At 47.7% G+C, this 20924-nt stretch overlaps 1 protein-coding gene across 5 annotated transcripts in view; it reads left to right on the top strand.

Moving 5' to 3' along the window:
• Positions 1-19982, top strand: part of SYT6 (synaptotagmin 6) — a 63661-nt gene extending 43679 nt beyond the window's left edge. For 2 of the 5 annotated variants that reach the window (XM_063625838.1, XM_063625839.1), the window contains exons 4-7: positions 6760-6880; positions 11217-11388; positions 12605-12755; positions 12888-13628. In XM_063625838.1, the coding sequence (XP_063481908.1) occupies positions 6760-6880; positions 11217-11388; positions 12605-12755; positions 12888-13142 (699 nt within the window). In that variant the 3' untranslated portion in view covers positions 13143-13628. Of the gene's footprint in view, positions 1-6759; positions 6881-11216; positions 11389-12604; positions 12756-12887; positions 13629-16680; positions 16750-18411 lie in introns of those variants that run through there. The other 3 variants (XR_010117513.1, XM_063625836.1, XM_063625837.1) reach the window with 3 other exon arrangements.
• The last annotated feature ends 942 nt before the right edge of the window (positions 19983-20924 follow it).

Raw genomic sequence — 20924 nt, 5'->3', positions numbered from 1 at the left:
CCTCCCCATCTTTCAGGACCACTATGAGTAAAGCGGCCGCACACCCACTCACTACCCTTGGTCAGGTCCCTGGCTCCCTCGCTGCCCTTGGGTACCATCTTGCTTAGTGTACTTTTGTCTTCCTCTCTTAGAATACAAGTTCCTGGAGGGCTGGGACTTTGTCTTATCATTACTGCCTCTCCAGATCCTCCAACATTTAGTGGGTGTGTGACAAATGAATGACACACATGAAAATGGTCTCTGGTGTGGGTGTCTGGGTTGAAGGTGACACAGTGGACTGAGTAGGAAGTAGAGAAGGAAGGGCAGGGGTAGAGCCAGTCTCCCATTGTCTGCAGAATCAAGGACAAACTCCCAAGTATGGGCTACTAGGCAGGCAAGGCTGGCCCTTGCCTGGGGCCCTGTTTCTAGTCTCATCTGGGAGCTGTCCCCCGCTGTCATCACCATGCTCTCAGCCACAGGGAAACGCTCATGCGCCCTGAACACTCCCTGCCCCTTCTGCGTCTTTAGGCACTGTTGGTCCCTCTCCAGAGAAAAAAAGCAAAAGCGCTTGCTTGCTTTTTTCTGCCAGAAATCTACTTTTACTCACCTTTCTAGATCCTATCAAATATCACCCTCTTTGGGAAGCCTAGTTTGAAATCTGGGGCTGAGTTCCTTCTTCCTTGCTCTGCAGGCCCACATCTTGTCCACACCTCTATTACTGCACTGATCAAACCAAACAGTACTACCTACTGACGTGCCCCTGTCATGCCCAAACAGTACTTCTCTTCCCTGCCCCTGTTCCAAGACCGTGAGCTCTTTATAATAGTAGTAATAATTATAATAGTAGCCAATACTTACTAAGCACCTACTCTGTGCCAGCCACTGTGCTAAGTAAGCACTTTGCACAAGTTACCTCATTTAATCTCTGCAGCAACCCTAAGAGGTGGGTCCTATATTCATCCCACTGTACAGGTTGGGAAACCAAGATTATGAAAGGTTAAGTAAGCATACTACTCTCTTAGGACTACTTAACCTTTCATAGTCTTGAGAGCTGGAAGCTGGATCTGCCTGACCCCAAATCCACATTCTCAACCATTTGTTCATTAGCCAGTTCATTAGCTGAGCACTTACTACACATCAGGCACTGGGCTACACATGAGAGGTATAAGGATGAATAAAACCAGACCCCATTCGTGCCTTCAAAGAGCATACAATCTGGTGAGACACACAGTCATTCATCGTGTAATCCCCAGATCAACATAAAAGTTAGAGTTGCAGTGTGTGCTACGAAGACAAGGCCTGTGTTGCAATGGGAGGAGATATCACAGGGGCTGGCTCAGCTCCAGGTATCTGGCTTCCACATCTGACTCATCTCTGTACCACCAATACAAAGCCCCAGGCCTACAATGCGGGGTTGCTCAGTGAATGTTTCTTTAGCCATTGGAGTCCAATTGGCTTCTACCCCATCTCTCTTCCAGTCCCCCTACCGTCCCACAGCCCCTGGGGAACTTAACAGCACTTCCTGCCCAGTGCTTCTGAGATCTTTTTAGGTCTCCTATGGCTTTCCTGAAAGTGTAGCGGATGCTTCTCTGCTGATGATGAGAGATTCAGACAAGCCACTTAACGGCTAAGAGACTAGAAGTGTTCTGTAAGAAATGGGGAAGCATTGTTCTTGCTTTGCTTAGCCTGCATTCCCAAGATGGACTTAGAGGCACTGATGCCACTCACTGCTTATTCAGGAGGAAACATGGCTGGCCTTGGAGAAGAACAAAACATTTGAGGGGCAATGGGAACTAAAAAAATGGGAGCATTTGCATTTCAAAACGAATTTCTAGATTCCTTGAGGCAGGCGATAGACACCACTTAAGCATCTTTGGGTTATCTCAGCTGGTGATGCCTGACAGATTTTCCAGTTGGAATCTTGGGTTCTCATGGCTGGCAGGGACCTTGAGGATAGAGCATCTCATCTAGAACAACCCCTTCATTTTATAGCCCAAGGACCAGAGATGGGAAATGATTTGCTCAAGGTCTCACAGCTAATTGGGGGCAGAGGGTCTAAAGTCCAGGTCTCCTGATTCATGGTTCACTGCTCTTTCATGGGCAGCCCACAAATAGGATCTCTTTTTCTATGCCCAGGACTACGTGACTGCATCAAGGAGAGAGAAGTGCTTTAATCAGTTGTTGCAGATGGGCCTCTGGGAAGCCAGGGAGCGCAGTGTTGTGCTATAGATAGGTGAGCCTTTAAGAATCTTACTGTCCAGACGCCCTGGGCACTGCAGCCAAGGAGAATGCTACTAATATGGGCAGCGACATCAGGTGGACAAGTTGCACTAAAGGACAGATTTCTCCAGAAGCCAACATCCTGGCTTCCCCTCCCCTGCCAGCAGGTCCACCTCCTGCAAGCACTAGCCAAGACTTTCAGCCAGCTGCTACTGAGCTCAGACCTACCCTATCAGCTCCTAGGTTAGAAGTCTAGAGGGCTACGCTGGTTTCTGCTGCTTTCTGGACAGCAGTGACCTCTTCTGCACCAGAGAGCTCATTACCAGTCAGGGGCCCTAAGGCAGCCTCTCCTAACAGCAGGTGAAGATGAAAGCAATAATGTGCTAGCTGTTCTGAAGCCCCTGGTCACCCCTGGTTTTATTGAAGTCCAGTCTCAAACACCTGTAATGAGGATAAAAGGCTGGTAAGCCATGTGGGATCTGACTGAAACCTCCTGAGAGAGGGTAGTGCAGAGAGAGGACCTGGTGAGGGCCGAACTGGGGCCTGGCTTTCCAGGGAGAGAGAGTGACTACCAGGAGATGCTGACCCTCTCTGTCTGCTTAGCTCTCATCTCTTATTTACTCAAAATTAACCTGTTTATTTTCCCTTATTAAATAATCCAGTCCTCTGCTGCTTGTGTGTGCAGGGGAACAGTGAACCAAGAGCTGCTGACTTGCCTCCAGGCACAGTGAGGGCCAGCCACCCTCACCCCCATGCGAAGCCCGGAGCCAGGCTGTTGTCTTCTGGCCCTGGTTTCCTCTCTGCCTCCAGGTCTTAGTGGGATCTTGAGCGAGTCCTTTCACCTGGCTGCGCCCATGGATGGAGGGTGCAGTTCACTTTTGGGTGCAGGGGCCACACCACAATGCAGACTCAGCACCTGCATGTTGCCAGCTGCCGCAGTCCTATGAGAAAGAGCAGGGGTCCTGCAAAAACCAGGGAGGTCTGTGGGTCACTGCTGCCTTGGAGGGAGCCATCCTTGACAGCAGTTCAAAGAGCCTGGGGCAATGCTGTTTACCCCGAGGGACCCCTCACATCCCCAGGCAAGCCTCCCAGGTCCATAACAAATCAACTCAGACTCCCCTAAAAGAGACAGCCTGTGAAAGCGCAGGCAACTCCGCATCTGTAGGACATGGTGGTGGGGAAATGGTGATAGCGGCCTTTTGTTCGCTCCCTCTCAGAGGGGCTACAGGAGCTTCCAGAGTTCTTCCCAGGGCCCTAACTTGATCACAACACCGCGCGAAAAACCACTCCTTCCAGAGTTCTTTTACTAAAATGTAAGCGCCCCTTTCTGCAAGCATTTCTGTAGCTGCTTTTGTGTCCTGCTGGGCATGCTGAAGCACAAGCAGGTGCAAGGCAAGGACCCTGTCCCAAAAGGGGCTCTCGTCACTAGATGCTGGGGGGACACAGCTGCCGGGCAAAGGGGACTTGGTGACTCCTGTGAGCTGTGCGAGGACAGGAAGCCCTGCAGGAGTACTGGGGAGAGATGCTTACTGTGGGCTGGACCCTGGGGAAGGGTCCATGGTGGTGTGGTGTGGGGCCGTGATGTAGGTATAGGAGTATCCACGCAAAGAGAAGGGGAGGCATTTTGGCAAAAAGGACCAACAATATACCAGCCATGTGGAGCGGAGGGTTGGCATAGAGAAGGGAGAGAGCAGCAGGTGAGGAGGTTAAGACAGGGCCCAGTTGCTGAAAGCCCCAAGTGCAAGCTAAGAAGATGAGCCTTGATCCCAGAAGCCAAACAAGGGCAACCACTTAAGGTGTTTGAGCAGTGGCACTGATATATGAAAATCTGGCACCAAAGCACTCACTAGTCTAGTCGCACAGCCTTGGGCCAGTTATTTAACTTCACCAAACACTAATTTTCTCCTGTGTGCAATAGGGATGATGAGAGAGACAGCACCAACCTCATAGGGCTGAGGTAAGACTCACCGAGATAATCTAGCAAAGTACTTAGCAGAGGCCTGGCACACAGTCCATGGGCAATGGGTTGGTTCCTAGTACTGTGCTCACTGAATCTAAAGAGTTTCAGTAACTTGGGGCTTAAAGGGTTATTAAGGGAAATAAAGGGGCTTCTCTTTATACCTTAGTGCCTCTGTGAGACATGGAATATTTAGCCAGATGTGATGCTGATCTGCCCCCTGCCGCAGGACCCATGCCAGGGCACAGCGCTTGCTATGTGTCTCTCTCGACTAGAGGACTAGGGAGCCAGGAGATGCACCTGAGCGAGACGGGGACTCCAGCACCTTCTTTTAACTGGTTACGCCCCACTAGACCATCTGCATGTCGAGGGTGGGGACTGCATACTCTCCACAAAGCATGGTGCCTCTGGCAAGCACTCTGTAAATACGAATGGAAACACAAATGAACAAGTGGATGGAGTGTAAGCCAAGGTGCAGAAGGGTGAGGGTTCCCTTGAGCAGCTTCCTAGGTGAGCTGGAAGGGCATTGCTCAAAAGCGGAGTGCACGGACCACTCTCTCTTGAATCACGAGCCCAAGCAGCTGGCAAGGCTTCTAAACCTGAGCAAGTTCTTCATCTGTGAAATGGAGGGGAAAACGCCAACAAGCCTGCCTCGCAGAGTTGCTGAGAGCCTCACAGCTGGAAGTGATCTTCATGGAGGCGCTCCACAGGGGCTGGTGTGGGATGGCTGGCTCTGTGGAGGCCACGGGGTTCTGTGTGCAGGAGGGGTGGCTGTCTCCACAGTGTGCCCAGCCCTGGCCCCAGCCAGGCCCTTCCTGGGAAGCTGGGGGTATTCACTTTCTGCTATTCCTAGAAGAATTTGATTTGGGGGGTGACTTTATTTCGGGGGTCTGGACAAAAAGACAAATCTAGGGCTAGGAAAGGCGGGGGTGGGTGTCAGGGCCGCCTAGAGGAGAGTGTGGTGAGCGCAGGCTCTGGAGGTAGGGGGAGGCAGGGCCTTGGCTTATGCTCCAGGGGGGACCAGGGCTGTAGGCGTCTCCAGGGGAGGGTGGCTCTTTGCAAGGAGAATGGACAAAAACCCTGGTGTCACCCTCGACTCTTCTCTTTCCCAGAAGTCATTATCTCCTTAGAGAGGCCTTCTCTAGCTAAACATTCAACAACTATAGCCTCCTTCTGGTCATTTTATATCCCACTTCTCTGCCTTTTGTTCTCCTTGATACTTTTGACTATCTAATTTATATACTTACCTCTTTTATTGTCCTTTGCCCTAATAAAATGTAAGCTCCACTCGTAAAGATGGCAACAATAGACACTGGGGACTACTAGAGTCAGGAGGGAGGGAGGGAGGGGGCAAGGTTTGAAAAACTAACTGTTGGGTGCTATGCTCACTACCTGGGTGGCAGGATCATCTGTAGCCCAAACCTCAGCATCACGCAATATACCCATGTTACAAACCTCTATATGTACCCTCTGAATCTGAACCTAAAATAAAAGTGGAATTTTTTTTAAGTTGAAATTTATTTTTTAAGTTCCATGAAGCTAGGGATTTTTGTCTGTTTTGTTCTCTCCTATATCCTTAGCACTTAGATCAACACTTAGCACATAGCAGGTGCTCAATAAATAGTTGTTGACTGACTGAATTACTGAATGGATGGATGGATAGAGGGCCTCATCTGAAATCACCCTAAACTCTGACCTCTTCCTCCTCAAACCTGACTCTGGGAGCCCTATGGGAGGAAACGTCTCCATATCTTGGAGTCCCTCCTTAAACCTGCGGGAGGAGGCTTCACCATGACAGCGCACTCCTTCATCAAATGGAGGAAGCAACCTGGCAAGGCACTGTTTAATGCCACAGATGGGTGTGCTTATTGCCTTTGAGGTTTTCCTATTCTTTCAGAAACTCCCAGGAATCCCTGGCCATGACAATTCTGGGTCTGGAGAGGCAGCAGAGCGTGTGCTCTGTGCTGGGTTTGTTTTTAAAGGATGACCACATTTAAGGAGAAGAAAGTGGACCTGAGGCCTGGCATCAAACACTTGCTATCAGATCGGATGGCAAGTGTTTGCCTCCTTGGTTGGCTGTGATTGACAAAGAACAACTGCACTGAGGGCAGACGCAGAAAAGAATCATGGACCTGCTGGGAGAGGGGACACCTGAAGGCTAGAGCATGTGTCTTGCCCAGGACGCTGTCATGACCACATGCCTGGATGGGCAGGAAGTCAAGGGGGTCAGCGACTGAGAAGGGTGAGGTGGAGGAGAATAGGAAGAGGCCACAAAGGGGCTGGTGGTTTGAGGCTGCAGCCAAGGGGCACATGGAGAGCAAGTCAGGCCAAAAGCAGAACAGCAAGGACCAGGATCAGAATGTGGTTGACATTGAGAGGGAATATTGGAAGGGGCAAATGGTACTGAAGAGGCAATATTGTTTCCATTGCCTTTTATACCCGGTTACTCGCAGCATGGAGGCCAGTCCCTTAGTCTTAAAAAACCAACACTGTGTCTCCAAGAGCCTCCTCCTGACCCCAGAGAGCCCCAACAGATGCTGCACAGGACATGAGGCCCATGGTCTGCAAGCCCTTCATCTGCCCTCTTGTCTGCTTCTTTGCAGGAAAGCGTGGACTTGGGAGAGATCATGTTCTCCCTTTGCTACCTGCCCACAGCAGGCAGGCTCACCCTCACAGTGATTAAGTGTCGGAACCTCAAGGCGATGGACATCACAGGCTATTCAGGTACCTCTCTTAACCCGAGTGGCCTGCCAGCAGCCCAGACATTAGGATTTGGAAGGGTGTTTGGGGAGAAGGAGAAAGAATTGTCAGCATTCTTAGAATAGAAGCACCAGCTCTGGACGCAAACTGCCTGGATTCGAACTCCAGTTCTGCCACTTCTTTGCCGTGTAAATGATTTGGTTTTCTAGTCTGAAAAGTGGGAGTAATAATATCTTACATGGGTTGCTTTCAGGAGAAATGAGTTAATTCATGCAAATGTTCAGAATGGTGCCTTACACATATAAGCACTCAGTAGATATCATCTGTTGCTGTCATTCTTTTTCTTAGAAGAGGGAGATAACAAGAAGTAAATATATAGGATTTAAAAATTAAGGATAAGTTTTCTTATTTACATGAGGCCCCAGGACTTCCTGAAGGGTTATGTCAAGTTTGTGTAAATGTTTGCCGGTCTATGCAGGCTTATGGCAGCAATTCTGTGCACTGAGCCAAGGAAACAAATCCACTGAAAAGCAAAATGCCTTTGTATTTGAGGCTTTGCTGCAGGCCTCCTGGCCTCAGCCTCAGCACCAAGAGAGCTGCTAAGTACAGCAGGAACAGAAATATAGTCTTATTCTAGCGACAGAGGAAATGCTTGTTTGGGGGCAGCTGCACAGAGACCTGCAGGATGGACGTAGTGTCAGAGGTTTGAGTCTTTCCCCACAATTCTGCAAGTTGTGGAAGGAGGTATTTGAGTTTGGAAATAACAGAGGAGTAGCTTGAGTCTTGAGAGCCTCCTTCCCTCATCAGCTCAGACTGCTCTGAGGAGTGAAATGGGGTGAAGCCTCTCAATCTGGGCTGCACTCAGAATTGCAAATGTGGAAAAAAGCTCAGTTTGTTTCCCTAGATCCCCTGTCCTCCTGCTCAAGAGACTCTCGATGATTCAGATTACCAACATAAAACCACTCAGGAGGTGCTTCTGAACTTAGCTGGGAATATATTAAAGATTTTTCCTCATATTTGCTTTGTATTCTTTATTTATTTGCTGGAAACCCCCTAAGTTGTGGAAGAAGGTATTTGAGTTTGGAAATAACAGAGGGGTAACTTGAGTCTTGGGTATAATCAGTTGCTGGAAAGAGGTGATGGCCCAGCCAAAAACACCTGGGCTCAGGTGTGACCTGGTGCAGCTGGAAGAAGAGGAGGTATCAGGCCTTGAAAACTGAAGTTTCAGGACAAGGTGGTCAGGAAACCCTAGAGTAACATGTGTTTGTTGCAGCTCTGAGTCCCTCAGAGCTACCCACACACATCGGGACATGGGGAAGAGATTAACGGACCTCTTCTGGCCTGGGAAAAGCTTAGGCAGCAGCAAGTCAGCTTCCCCTAAAATACAGCCAATGTAGATTTCATTTTAATACCAAAATAAGTGCATAACAGGGAAGCAAATTCACTGAAGACTCTCAAGTCTGCTGAGGGAAATAGGATTTTGCTGCCTAAGTCCCCACACTATCTTCTCTGGTGTAATTAAATTGATGTGCTGGAGAGAAAGCCTATGGTGAAGCTGCTGAGGTCATCACAAAAGCTGCTCTGAGTCAGAGGGTTTGGGGTGTAAGTTTTTTTCATGCTGAGTTCTAACCTCCCTTTCACAATTGCCCCTCTTTTTGACCTGGGTTTGGAACCTGTTATTAAACCTTGGCTTGATTCCGAAGATCCAGGGGTCCTCTTTTCATTACAGGTTTCTGTCTATTTTGTTCATTGATGTAAGCAAGTATCTGGAACAGTGGATAAAACACAGTAAGCATTCAATAAATAGATATTGAATGAATGGATGGTTGAATTTACAGCATGAGGAACCTGGCCCAAGGGTGAAGCAGTGGGGGTGTACTTGCTAGGAGCCTCTCGAACTAGATCTCCTGTTCTTGAGGATGAGTTTGAGGTTTCCCTCAGCCCAGACTTATTTGATGTTGGACTAAGCTGGGGAGTGAATGGAGCTTATTAATTGCCTATTCTTGAATTGTGTGGTATTGACGTCTAAAACCCAGGATCTTCCTATTCTCCATGATCTAAACTAGCCCTGAATTAATTCTCTAAGCCTATCTGCTAGAACCGTGACACTAAAAATAGCACAAAATAATAATAAGGACCAGTATGCTACAAAGGGGTGGTGAGCGCATTCTAAATGCTGGATTTTGATGGCTCCCATGACAATGAGGCTGCAATACACTGCTGGTCTTTGTGTCCCCTCCCTCAGCTGCGTAGAGCATCATAGGCTGTTAGAGAGGAAAGGACCTCCAAGATCACTGGGGCCAGCATTCCACTAGAAACCACAGACTTTTGCCCCAGAAAAGCCTAGGGAATGGTCATCTGTCTGCTTGGCTTCATGGATGCTGGTGAAAGTGTTGGTTCCTGCAAGGGAAATATGTCCACTGAATTTTATAAATTTCATATCAGCCAGGCACAGCGGCTCATGCCTGTAATCCCAGCTACTCGGGAGGCTGAGGTGGAAGAATCACTTGAGCCCAGGAGTTCAAGACCAGACTGGGCAAAACAGCAAGACCTTGTCTCTTAAAAAAACGGATATGCCTTGTAGGGGTGAACAGAGCTGGGGAAGGTTGCTAAGACATTTGCTCAGTGGCCCATGGGACAAGTGGCTCTGCCTCTATTTTTCCAAGCCTCATGATATGGAAATCTGCCCTGATGTGGGAGTGTATGGAAGTAGATACAGCAGGGGAATGAGGCAGCACCTGAGCAACCTCAAGGCTGGAGCCACTTTGCAAGGCAAGGTACATCCTTATGGATTTTGTAAGCTGCTGTGTTAAAGACAGGTCTTGGGGCTAGCTCTGCCCATCTGTCTACCTGAACCTGAATAATGTCCTGGGGCATATCCATAGAGAATGGAATCTGTGGAAACTAGAGCCTCATGCCGGTTCTCAAAACTCTGACTTCCTTTTTACTGAAAATCCCTGAGAGAGGGTCCTTTCAAATGTGTAGTTAGAGACAGCAGGTTGATTAAACACCTCATGGTCTCTCCATAAACACAAACTCATGTCCCATAGTTAAGACATAGCTACTGCTGCCACATGGATTAGTCGGCAGCTCATTTAGGTGTCTACAAAAATGCCTTTCAGGCTCGGGGTTTCTGATCAAGTGTCACAGTTCTCTCTAGTTGCCACCATGGATGTGTGCCTCATCTGCCATCTGAATGATGCCAGGGAGTACAGGGCCCTAGTGGGTGCTCAATGTCCAGGAGATAGAACCATATGCCTATGAATCACAGAGCTGGGGAGCAGCTGCTTGGCTGGCACCTCCTGACAGATCCACAGGAGCCCTGGTTTCTGGGCAACAAGGTGTCTCAGCACATCAGCGTCTCGAAAGCTATTATTACCTGTGAGCCACCCTCCCATTTCTTGAGCTGTGCAGCATAAATAACAATTATGATGGTGACCGAGACACCTGTTCTAGGAGATACAATAGGTTTCACTTCACTTAGATGAGTACAAAATTTCAGGGTAGAAAGATGACCATGAAATACCCATTCAGAAAACTAAAGAAAACAAAAGGATGTGAGGCACATGGAAGTTCAATAAAAGCATCTTTTTGCAGGATGGAGAGAAACCAAGATCCCAATGAGAAAGGAAATGTCAACCAGCTGCCCTGAGTCTCCCCGGGCCGCAGCTCCCTCATCCTCCACTGCCCAGAAGTGGGCAGGAAACAGCTTCCAGGGAAGCAGAGCAGGGCCACTTCATGCCTTCTAGATGCCAAATGGAAATGAGATTATTGAGACAATGGGACCCAAAATTATGTTGTCAGGTGGGGAGGACATGAACAGCATTGTGATTGTTGCTGTTCATTTCACTCTGACACATTGTATCTCCTCGGCCATTGTTGAGTCCTATTTTTACCCCACCCCAAAACCTTTATCCTTTGGTTTATAATTCTGGTAAAACCAAAAAGCCATTCAAAGAAAAGCACTCCCCATAGGTAAAAGAAATAGTGTCATTGTTCAGCCTCATCACCTTTTTGAGTCAGCCAGCGATTGATGAGCTGAGATTTAGGGCTGTGAACTGCACACCCATCGGCAGGTATCATGTCTGATTTGGGGCCAGCTTCCCCATTAGTAAAAGTCCATTAGGCGCTCTCCCAAGAATACTGAGGTAGCTAAAGACTCTGCATTTATTAAGCACAGAGTGTCCTCAGAGACAGGTGTGCTACATAAATACAAGGTGGTTTAATTATTTTAACAACCCACTGATACCATCTGATGAGCAGCAGTAGGTCTAGGGCTTCGGTCCCTTTGCTGCAAATGATGTTTGCAGACATCTCTTTAACATACTCCATTCCCTTTTCTCTGTCCCCATTGCCACAGATCCCTACGTGAAAGTGTCCCTGCTTTGTGATGGGCGGAGGCTGAAGAAGAAGAAAACCACCATTAAGAAAAACACTCTCAATCCTGTCTACAATGAGGCCATCATCTTTGACATTCCCCCGGAAAACATGGATCAAGTCAGTCTGCTCATCTCAGTCATGGACTATGATCGGTAGGTAGGCGTCCTAGAGGGACATAATTCCACCCCTCACTCCCACTCCAGCACCAGCACAGAGCTCCTTGACCTTAGACCTTATGATTCAGGGCTCAGCTTTAGGGTTCAGGCCTCAAATCTATCTGTACCCAAGAAGGGTACAGGAGTTTGAGGAAGAGCATAGATTCTCCCTTAGCAAAGGTTCAAAGTTCTTTTCCCGACTGGCCTATTTCCATCAGGGGCGGCTCTATCCATCAGTTTCCCTGAATTCACCCCTTGCTATTCCCATTCTTCCATCTGGCACCAAATCCTATTATCTGGCCTTTGAAATGCCCCTCTAGCCTCTCTATTTCTGCTGTTGCTACTACTGTCACCCTGGGATGGCTGTGCAGCCTCCTAGCTGACCCCTGCCTCCATCAATTCCTGCCCCAATGCAGTCAACATACTAAAGACACATCTTCCTAAATGACAGCTTTCTTCCTGGACCTGCCCTTCTCAAGAATCATCAATGGCTCCTGTGATCCAGGCTTTTCCCTTGGACTCTGACGGGCTTCCTTAATCTGGACCCAGCATATCCATCCAATCGGATCTCCCCTTCCTCAGATATTTTTCGTCTCTTCCACACATCCTGCTCTTCCATCTAGGCTGGCTCAAAAATATTTTTCAACTACTCCATTCCCCAAAACTTCTTCTCTCCACTTGTCACTTTAGCTAAAGGAGAAAGAAACCATGCAATAAAGCCTCAATACAGGACTTTTAGCCCAAGTTCTCAGGCATAGTATTGATGAACATACTTAAGGGATAATTGATGTTCTTACTGAGTGAATAAATCACATTCCAGCCACTGGGATTTTGGAGAAATGGTGCTCAGAGACTGTCGATTTATGTGCAAATACTGATGTCTCAGTGAGGTGGTAATGTGTTGGCGGGGTCAAATAAGTGAAGAGACTTAGACTGTCTCACCTCCCATACTCAGGCTATCTGCCCACCTCTTCTTGAGATTCCAAACAAGTTTATAACCTTTGCTTATCTGCCTGTGTCCAGTGTCCACTGAAGGGGACTAAGCAAAGGCTTCACCACCACTGACACCCAGAAGCCCTGCCAAGCATCTGTTTTCAGAGCTCAGAGTTCTGAGTTAGACCCATCGGGCAGAGTCCTACCACTCCCCGCACTGGACCTCCTTTTCTGAGGGCATGTCTGGTAGCCAGTGCTGGGACTTTTGTTTCTCCCTCAGAGTGGGCCACAATGAGATCATAGGAGTCTGTCGTGTGGGGATCACTGCCGAAGGCCTGGGCAGGGACCACTGGAACGAGATGCTGGCATACCCCCGGAAGCCCATCGCACACTGGCACTCCTTGGTGGAGGTAAAGAAATCCTTCAAAGAGGTGGGTGAGGTCACCTGGCCCTTGGCATGTTTGCTGCATGGCAGTGTGGGCTGCAGAATGGCAGTCGGCTGCGGTGACACCCTCGGCCTTTTGTGGAAAGGTGGGCATGAGGGCCACATGCTTCTTCCCCAGTGTATAATAGGCCAAAAGGAAATGGAGGAAGAAGGTGGAGGCTGCCAACACAAAGCCCCTGGTGTTGGGCATTTTAAAAGCAACACTGAGTTCTTAATGAAAAGCAAGAACTTTGAAGAAGACTTCCCAGCAGACCACTGTGCCAGGTCTGAAATGCTTTCACAAAGCCCTTGGCCAAGTCTGTCCTTTAGGAGAAAGCCCCAAGGGGGTGAGATCAGAGCTTGGCAAGACATTCTACCCCTGTCAGAACAGTAAGGTCCCTGAGGCTCAAGCAAGGCAGTCACTTGGCAGTTTTCACTGCTTGGATAGAGATGCCAAAGAGCAGATTCCTCCTCTTATGAATGTTGGTTCTCGCCCTTGTTGGGGAAGGGAGCATGGCCTCAAGCTGTCACGCTTTCTGGCTAAAGCTGCGGAGCTGGGTTGCGTTGGGTTCTAACAGAGACGTAATGGAGAGAGCACTGGGCTGGGAGTCCCAAGACTTGGGCTCCAATCTTGGCCCCTCCTGACTCGCTGTATAATCTTGACCCTGTCACTTGTCCCTCAACTGCAAAGAAAATATCCCTTTGAGTAATATCTGCAAACTTCTCCACCCTCCACTGAATCCCACCGACTTAGGATCCTGTATTCTATCACCCTGGTGGTCCCCAGGCCTGCTTTTTCTCAAATGGATTGGAAGTATGGGCGACCAAACAAGGCTTAAATCTCACTCACAATATCTCATACCTTGGTCTGTATCCTAGAAAGCTGGGTGAATATTCTGTCATCTTAACAGGCTTCAAACCTAATAAGTCTAGACAGCTGTATAAATTGGAAATTCTACTAATACAAAATAAAGCTTTATCCCTTTCACTGCATGGCCCCTTGTCTTAAAATTGGAGTCACCTTCAAAACGGAGTCATCCCCTCCCCACACTCTATGATGCAGAGAAGTCAGGTCTGCAAACCCATAGAACCCGCCGGCTCCCTGTCCTCTCATGGAGGACAAGCCCATTTGCACCTGTTTCTGGCAGGCTGAGGTGTCTCAGGAGAGCCTGAGTGCCAAGGGGATTGGACCCGTGGAAACACAGGTGATAAGGACCTCAGTTGTGGGGGGATGGGGGACAGGCTAATTGAATCACCTCCCCAGACAGGAAGCATGTGCTCTGTGCAGCTTCTGTCCTGTGACCTTTGGGGCAGCATCAAGAGATAAAAAGAAGCAAAGTTTCTGGCAGTTGAGGCTTCATATTTCTGTCTTGTGGGTGCCTTGATTGTCCCATAGCTGTGGAGCTTTAATGAGTGAGGCCAGTCCCTCATCTCTCAGCTCCCCCAGGGGAGACCCTGTCCCTCTTTTCCCGAAAGCCCTTTCTACAGAGTGTGGGTGATGAACCCACAATACAGGAGGCGCTGCTGGGCAGAACGCTAGACAAGCTGCAGACAGCATCCAGCAACTCACTGAAGGCTGTGTTGGTTCAACCCAGGGAGAGGTCATGACAGCCCCATCCACCCCACCACCCCTCCTCCCCCGCTTATCATCCTTTGAAGATATTTAAGAGTAGAACAAGTATACTAAACTGTTTAGGATGGCTTAGCGGGAGGGCATGGAATGAGAGCTAAGAGGCCTCTGGTCAGCTGTACGGCCTTAGAAAACTCACTGCCCGGTCGGGCACGGTGGCTCATGCCTGTAATCCCAGCACTTTGGGAGGCCGAGGCGGGTGGATCATGAGGTCATGAGATTGAGACCACCCTGGCTAACACGGTGAAACCCCGTCTCTACTAAAAATACAAAAAATTAGCCGGGTGTGGTGGCGGGTGCCTGTAGTCCCAGCTACTCGGGAGGCTGAGGCAGGAGAATGGTGTGAACCCGGGAAGCAGAGCTTGCAGTGAGCTGAGATCACACCACTGCCCTCCAGCCTGGGTGACAGAGCGAGACTCTGTCTCAAAAAAAAAAAAAAAGAAAAAGAAAACTCACTGCCCCACTCTGGTCTTTGGGTCCCTTGGTAAAATGAGGGGATAAGCCCTTCCCATCTTTGCTTTTCTAGGAAACTCTAACCCTAAACAATGGCTGGGCCCATGAGCCCCCATCTTGTGCTGTGACTGCCTTTCTAATCTTGAATCTGCAATAACCCATCCCTGTTACCAGGCTGGGCCTGCCTGTGGAAAATGGAAAGTGACAGAGCAGCGGCTACAGCTGGGGGTGGGGTGTTGAGTACCACGGACGGGCCAGGACTTGGCCCCAGAATCACTCTCCTTCATGATGAATACAACCTAATTAAGCCAAATAATTGATTCCAAGTCCCTGTTTCTTTGAGAATTCTAACTCACTGGTTCAGACTACAAAAGAAAGCTAAAATAGAATCAAGCCCTTGAAAATGAATATTTGATGAAACAGTAAAGGGAAAGTAACAGTATATGGAAAACAAAAAGAGAATAAATTGATATCTTTTGGGTTTACTTTTTTCCTGACCTCGCAGGCCAAGCTCCCAGGAATGCCCCCTCCCCCACGCACGATCCTGCCATTTTCTGCTCAGCTGATCATTCTCTATATCAAGAAGCTGAAAATGACACTCATCTCGGCAACCTGGGATTTCCATAGTTCACGTTTATTTAAAATTGTCGCTGACACATTTAGCGCCCACAGCTTAAATATCTTTATTAAAATGCATGTAAACCCCCACAGGGCTGACATTAAGTAAGCACCTTGTGTCCACGCGATGCATTTTGCTTGGAGGCAAACCTTCCGCTCATCCTCAGAGCTCACATCCTACCTTCTTTTCATTCCTGTTCTGGATATTGAGCAAGCACTTTGCTCCTGAAACTTGTATCTCCCATTTGTATAATCATAAAGAAATTTCCTCCAGCTCCTGGGAAGATAAATGGCATCATATCTGCAAAGCGCTCTGTATTTATCTTGCACCTTTCTTAAGGGATTTTCAAGTGCTGTGATCATTTCTTTTTTATTAATGAGAACAGAGGGCATTATATTTGCTCACTTGTTTGGGGCTGAAAATAAGGCTGAGGGGAACAAATTAACTGAAAAGGTGTCTTTCCCTGCTGGGATTCTTTCATGAATAAAAATTCATTGAGCCATCACAAGTGGCCTTTCCCAGCTGCGGCACCAGCCCCCTTCCCTCTCAGCGCAGAGCCACATGTCTTCATTGTTACCACACACAGGGTTGACCAGCGCTCTTCTCCAAGGCATTTTATTACGGGGGCCAGGTTCAGATCATCTGCCAGAGATGTTAATCTCTGTTGGAACGTGACCCATTTCAGAGCCACAAAAGACCTTACTGGAACACAGGCATTCTGAAACAATAATCTCCCTGTGTGCTGGGGACAGGTATGCTGCTATTTCAGAGCCACTGTAAGCCTCCTGGAATCATTCGCCTTTCCATTGTCCACAAACCCCATCTCCTCCGTTTGTTTATCTTCATAGGAAAACTCGGACTAGCAGGGGAGCCAGTGTTCCTTCTTCATTTGTTCTGGATAAACAGTTATGTTCCTTGCACTACTCTTTGGGCTGTTACATAAAGGAAGAAAGACACTCTGTGTAGCCCTTTTAAGTTTTCTCCTCTGACCTGGCCTATCAGTCAGGTTGTTTAAGTGGCATGCTTCCTCGGGGAAGAAGCCAGTGATTATAATGTACCTTTCACCAACAGTAAAGGTTGTAACAGAAAAGTAGAACTCCTAAAATGAAGGTCTGTTAAATGAGAGCATTAGTAATCATCCGTTGTCACCTTCGGGTTAAGAAACACTTGAGTCAGAAGCCACAGTGGCCTCAACAACCAGGCATTTATTTATCTAAAATATTTCACCAGGGAAACCCTCGGTTGTGATTTCATTCACGTGGATGCTGCAAGCAGAGAGACTGCCACCTGGAGTTAGGAGTAAGTACCTGGTGTGGACCCAAAGACGTTAGGTTGCTTATTACCTTTTGTCTCCTTCTTCCCCTCGTGTGGCCAAATGCTGAGATAGCAGCAGGATGGAGTGGAAAAAACACTTGGTTGGGTGTTAGAAGACCTGGTTTCGGGTCCTGGCTCTGCCCCTAGCTAGCTGTGTCTTGACTTCTCTGTCTTCGTTTTCTCATTTGCACGAACAAGAAGGTTAGACTGGATCAGCTTCCAAGCCTGCCTCCAGTGCTGACATGCTAAGATTGCTTAGGGCTAGGTCACATAATGGTGGTCATCGGTACCTGATTGTCTGGCTTTTGGTTAGTCATAAAGATCTTCAGCTGGCCTGCACAGGGAGTCCTAAGAAGCCCATGAAGAACCGAGCCCAGAGAAGGGTAACAGAAGCTTTCCTTAGAATTGAAAGCGTTAAGGTAGTTTAGTAGGTCTGGGTCCTTCCTGAACTTTGTGGGTTTCCCATCTACTCCACAGGTGATGCTGGATAGAAAGTGATCTATTCCTCAGGTGGCTCAGCCCTTCTAAAAATGGCTGTATTGAGGGAGAACCACAACCTCCCCCAACCCCGAACCTCCATGTATGCACAGATGCATAGTTGCAGCTTCTACTCAGCCCCCTCACTCCACAGTGGAGACCCTCAACGCTCATGAGAAGCAGAAGGGGCTGCACTTCCAGATCAAGAAGGCCATCTTGACCACCTACCTACCTCTTATCTCTGGAGCTCTGTCCTGCAGACACCCAGGAGAGTACTGGGTCTCTTCAGCCCACTCCAAGGATGGGTGAGCAGTGGACACTGACTCACTTTGAAGTTATTAACATAAAGCCCCCAGGCAGGTCAAGAATATTCATGGGGTCAGATCCTTGCTCAGTAAACATTGCTGTGGCTATGACTGCTGCAGCGATGACTGGTTAAAGAAGGATTGAATGGCTCAAGTCCACCCAGCCTCAGCCCTCTCCTTCACTCCATTACGCCTCATTACATCACTCCTTTCACAGAAGGGTTAGAGTTGGGCTGATAGGAGGCAGTCTGTGAGCTAGGAGAACTGGGGAGGAGAAAGGGGTTGCAGAAGCCCAGAAGGGTCTGCTCACACCTCTCCTCTCCACAAGTCAGGTGCAAATGCCCATAGGAAGAATGAAGAGCAAAGGAGACAGCTCAAAGCTAAAGCAGTATCAGATTTTTAGCTGTACTATCAGCTCCCAGACAAATTGCTAATAATGCATGACCATGGGCTCTTGGCAGTAAGGACATATTCTGCACACTGCCTCTTTCGCTGCTAACATAATATGATTTTCAGTGTGAAAAATGGCTGAAGCACACAGAAATGGCCCAGTCAGAGCACCTCATTCACACACACAAACACACACACACACACACATACACACATATACACACAGAGAGAGAGAGAGAGAGAGAGTTAAGAAAGCTTTAATTATCTCTGCAGTAGGTCTTTTTGAAAATCAGGTATTCCAAACTAGAAACTCTAAGCTGTTTCCCTTATGTTTTCGCACGGCTGACAGCAAAATTCAAGAAAGCTTATGAGAAGCTGGGAAAGGTGAATTCAGTGCATTGGGCCAGTTCAGTTTTGCAAGTTGAAATGTAAATTCCTTTAGCAATTAATAAACAGATTGTTCTCCTCTTTGCAGTGGCAGGGCCGAGCTGCTAGCTTCGACAGTGAGAGCTCGTGCTCATCTCCAAAACCACCTCCGACACCATGAGATGTGCGGCCAAATAACACTAATGGGACTCAGCAATGTTCTCTTTGCACTTGTTCAACCGTCTAAACAGTGTTGTGCAGTTGCAGCGGCGGCAGCAGCGGCAGCCGTCCATCACTCCAGAGTCTTACCTGCTCCTGTGTAGGTCAAGGCTGAGACACTTGTCGTGTGGTCAGATCTGTCTTAGTCTTTTCTGTCTCCCAAGGTGATGTTTTTGTGGTTTTTCACTTTTTATGGGTCTGCTGGTAAGAAAAGAAAAAAAAAAAGAGTAGGAAAAGACAAAGGGTGGAAAGCCCAGAAGTTGGTTCTAGAAAATACAAGGTACAGTTTTTTGGAAAGAGGTGGATTGAGTTTCTGAAATGCTGTGTCTCCAGCAAGCTCCACAACCCTGGAAAAGGAGGAGGCGCGGTGGGACTGCAGCTGCATTTTCAGTGCCCTGCAGGAATGGGGTGAATCCATGGAAGAGCCTTTGTGAGGTGAATTACTAGTCTTTGAAGCTCTTCACTGGCGAGACATAAACCACGTTGGGACCCTCAGTCCCGTGTTGAAATCACAAGACCTCTGAGGCGCTTGTGAGCCTTCAGCTGATATGCAGGATTCCTCACTCCCCTTCCTCACTGGCTTTCCCCATGAATTGAAAATGTCTTGATTCCTCATGGGAACTTAGTCACTTTCTTTAGGAATGATTCCACCGAAACTAACCACGCCATATGTTTTCTGATGTGCCAGTTAATGATCATATTTGTTTGAAAACAGAATCTTTGTCCTCAGAAATAACCTTCATTGTAAAGTAAGAGAGAAACATATGTTCTGGAATGACTTCTGCGTTATACATAGCTTTATAATTCCATGAAATATCAAGCTGCTGTTTAAAATGCCTAAACAGATTAAAGAAAAACCTAGATTAAATGTTCTTTTCCAAATGGGGAGTTTTGAAATCCAAGTAGCAGTTTGAGTCCATCTTTCTATGAAGAGTATCTTTTTGATTGAAACCGAGTCAGCATAAGCCTATTTCAGCCCCTTTGGCTCTTTGACAATATTCATCTTAAACTTTAGTTCCATAAATTACTAAGTACTTCAGTGTTGTTTGTTTCAGTGGTTGTGAGGGTTTCTTGTTTCCTTGAGATCTTTACCTTAGGCCAAACTCAGTTTAGGAAAAAAAAAAATTGTTTGAACTATTCTGTGTTGTAATAGCACATTTCTGTTGAGTTAATAGTGGTCTTCCCACCAACCCCTAAAACCAGGTTGATTTGCTCAATCTCAGTTTGTATAACCCCAGTAAGCGCATTTAGGTGAGTTTCTACTTCGACTTGTGGTGACACAATGCCAGTTTCCAGAGCTGTGTGTACTACTTGCAAAAGGCAAGTCCGCTGAAGAACCCCTTCTTTTAACAGTGGAAAATCAAGAACAGAAAATCTGTTCACACACCTGTGTCTTATTCTTTATACATGTTACATGGTAGAGGAGCAGCGACCAATAAAGTATCCCTCATTTTAAACCAAGTTGTCAGATTTCTCTGCTGATAGAACTCTGCATGGTATCTTCTAGCCCTGAAAATGACCAGGTTGGGCATGAGTTAACAGGATATTGTGGCAAAAGGAGTTTTCTGCTTAGAAAAGTAAATGTAGATAAACCTAAACTCCACCCTGTACTGAGCCTTAGGCTAGGGACTCATGTGTAAAGATGACTTTTCTCCCAAGATATCTTGTCATTGGCAGGCCTTCCTAGTTCGGTAGTCCTGCATTTGGGTGTTCTCCTGAGAGTGAGAAAAAATTCAAGGTCATGACGAGATTCCTAGCAGGCAACAGACTTCATTATGATTCTGACTCTAGACTGACCCCATCAAGATAGTCATTTCCATCAGTGAACAGATGCTGTAGGCCTTGCAATTACAAAGGAGACAACTGGGTTTCTTGGGTCATAAGGAGTCCAGAAATTAGTGTGAGAAGGTCCTTCTGGAAGCGAACTCAAAACACATGTCCAGATGTCATCGTTAAACCCTTAGGCAGGTGAGGATAACCCATTCTAACCTCTTGGAGAAGGGAGTGTGATCAATGTGAATCACAATAGTATTGCTCATCTGAGACATTCCTCTTATATCCAAGCAGCTATCTCCCCTGAGTGAACATCCCAGTGGTTTCAGAAAATCATTTCCTGAACAGATTCTAGCCAGCCCCCACACCACCCTGGCCAACTGCAACCACTGCTGCTCTAGCAGTCTGGGTCAATTCCTACAGGCTTGGGAGCCCACCCCAGGGAGGCTTTTAGCTCCTGCAGCCTCATCCCCAGCACCCTCAAGGTAGACTAGTCCTCAGCCTGAATCATGAATGAAACCTGAACATCTGCCAACTTCATTATCTAGCCCAGTATCTCTTCCCTCACAGAGAAGAGAAAAATGAAATACAAAGTTGATCCATTTGTTGGCTTTCTCTGGCCAGAGAAAC

The sequence above is a fragment of the Symphalangus syndactylus genome, chromosome 12 (genome assembly GCF_028878055.3).
Source record: "Symphalangus syndactylus isolate Jambi chromosome 12, NHGRI_mSymSyn1-v2.1_pri, whole genome shotgun sequence".
Lineage (NCBI taxonomy): Eukaryota > Metazoa > Chordata > Mammalia > Primates > Hylobatidae > Symphalangus > Symphalangus syndactylus.
The sequence above is the reverse complement of the archived record's forward strand: the minus strand, read 5'-3'. Positions and strand labels throughout refer to the sequence as shown.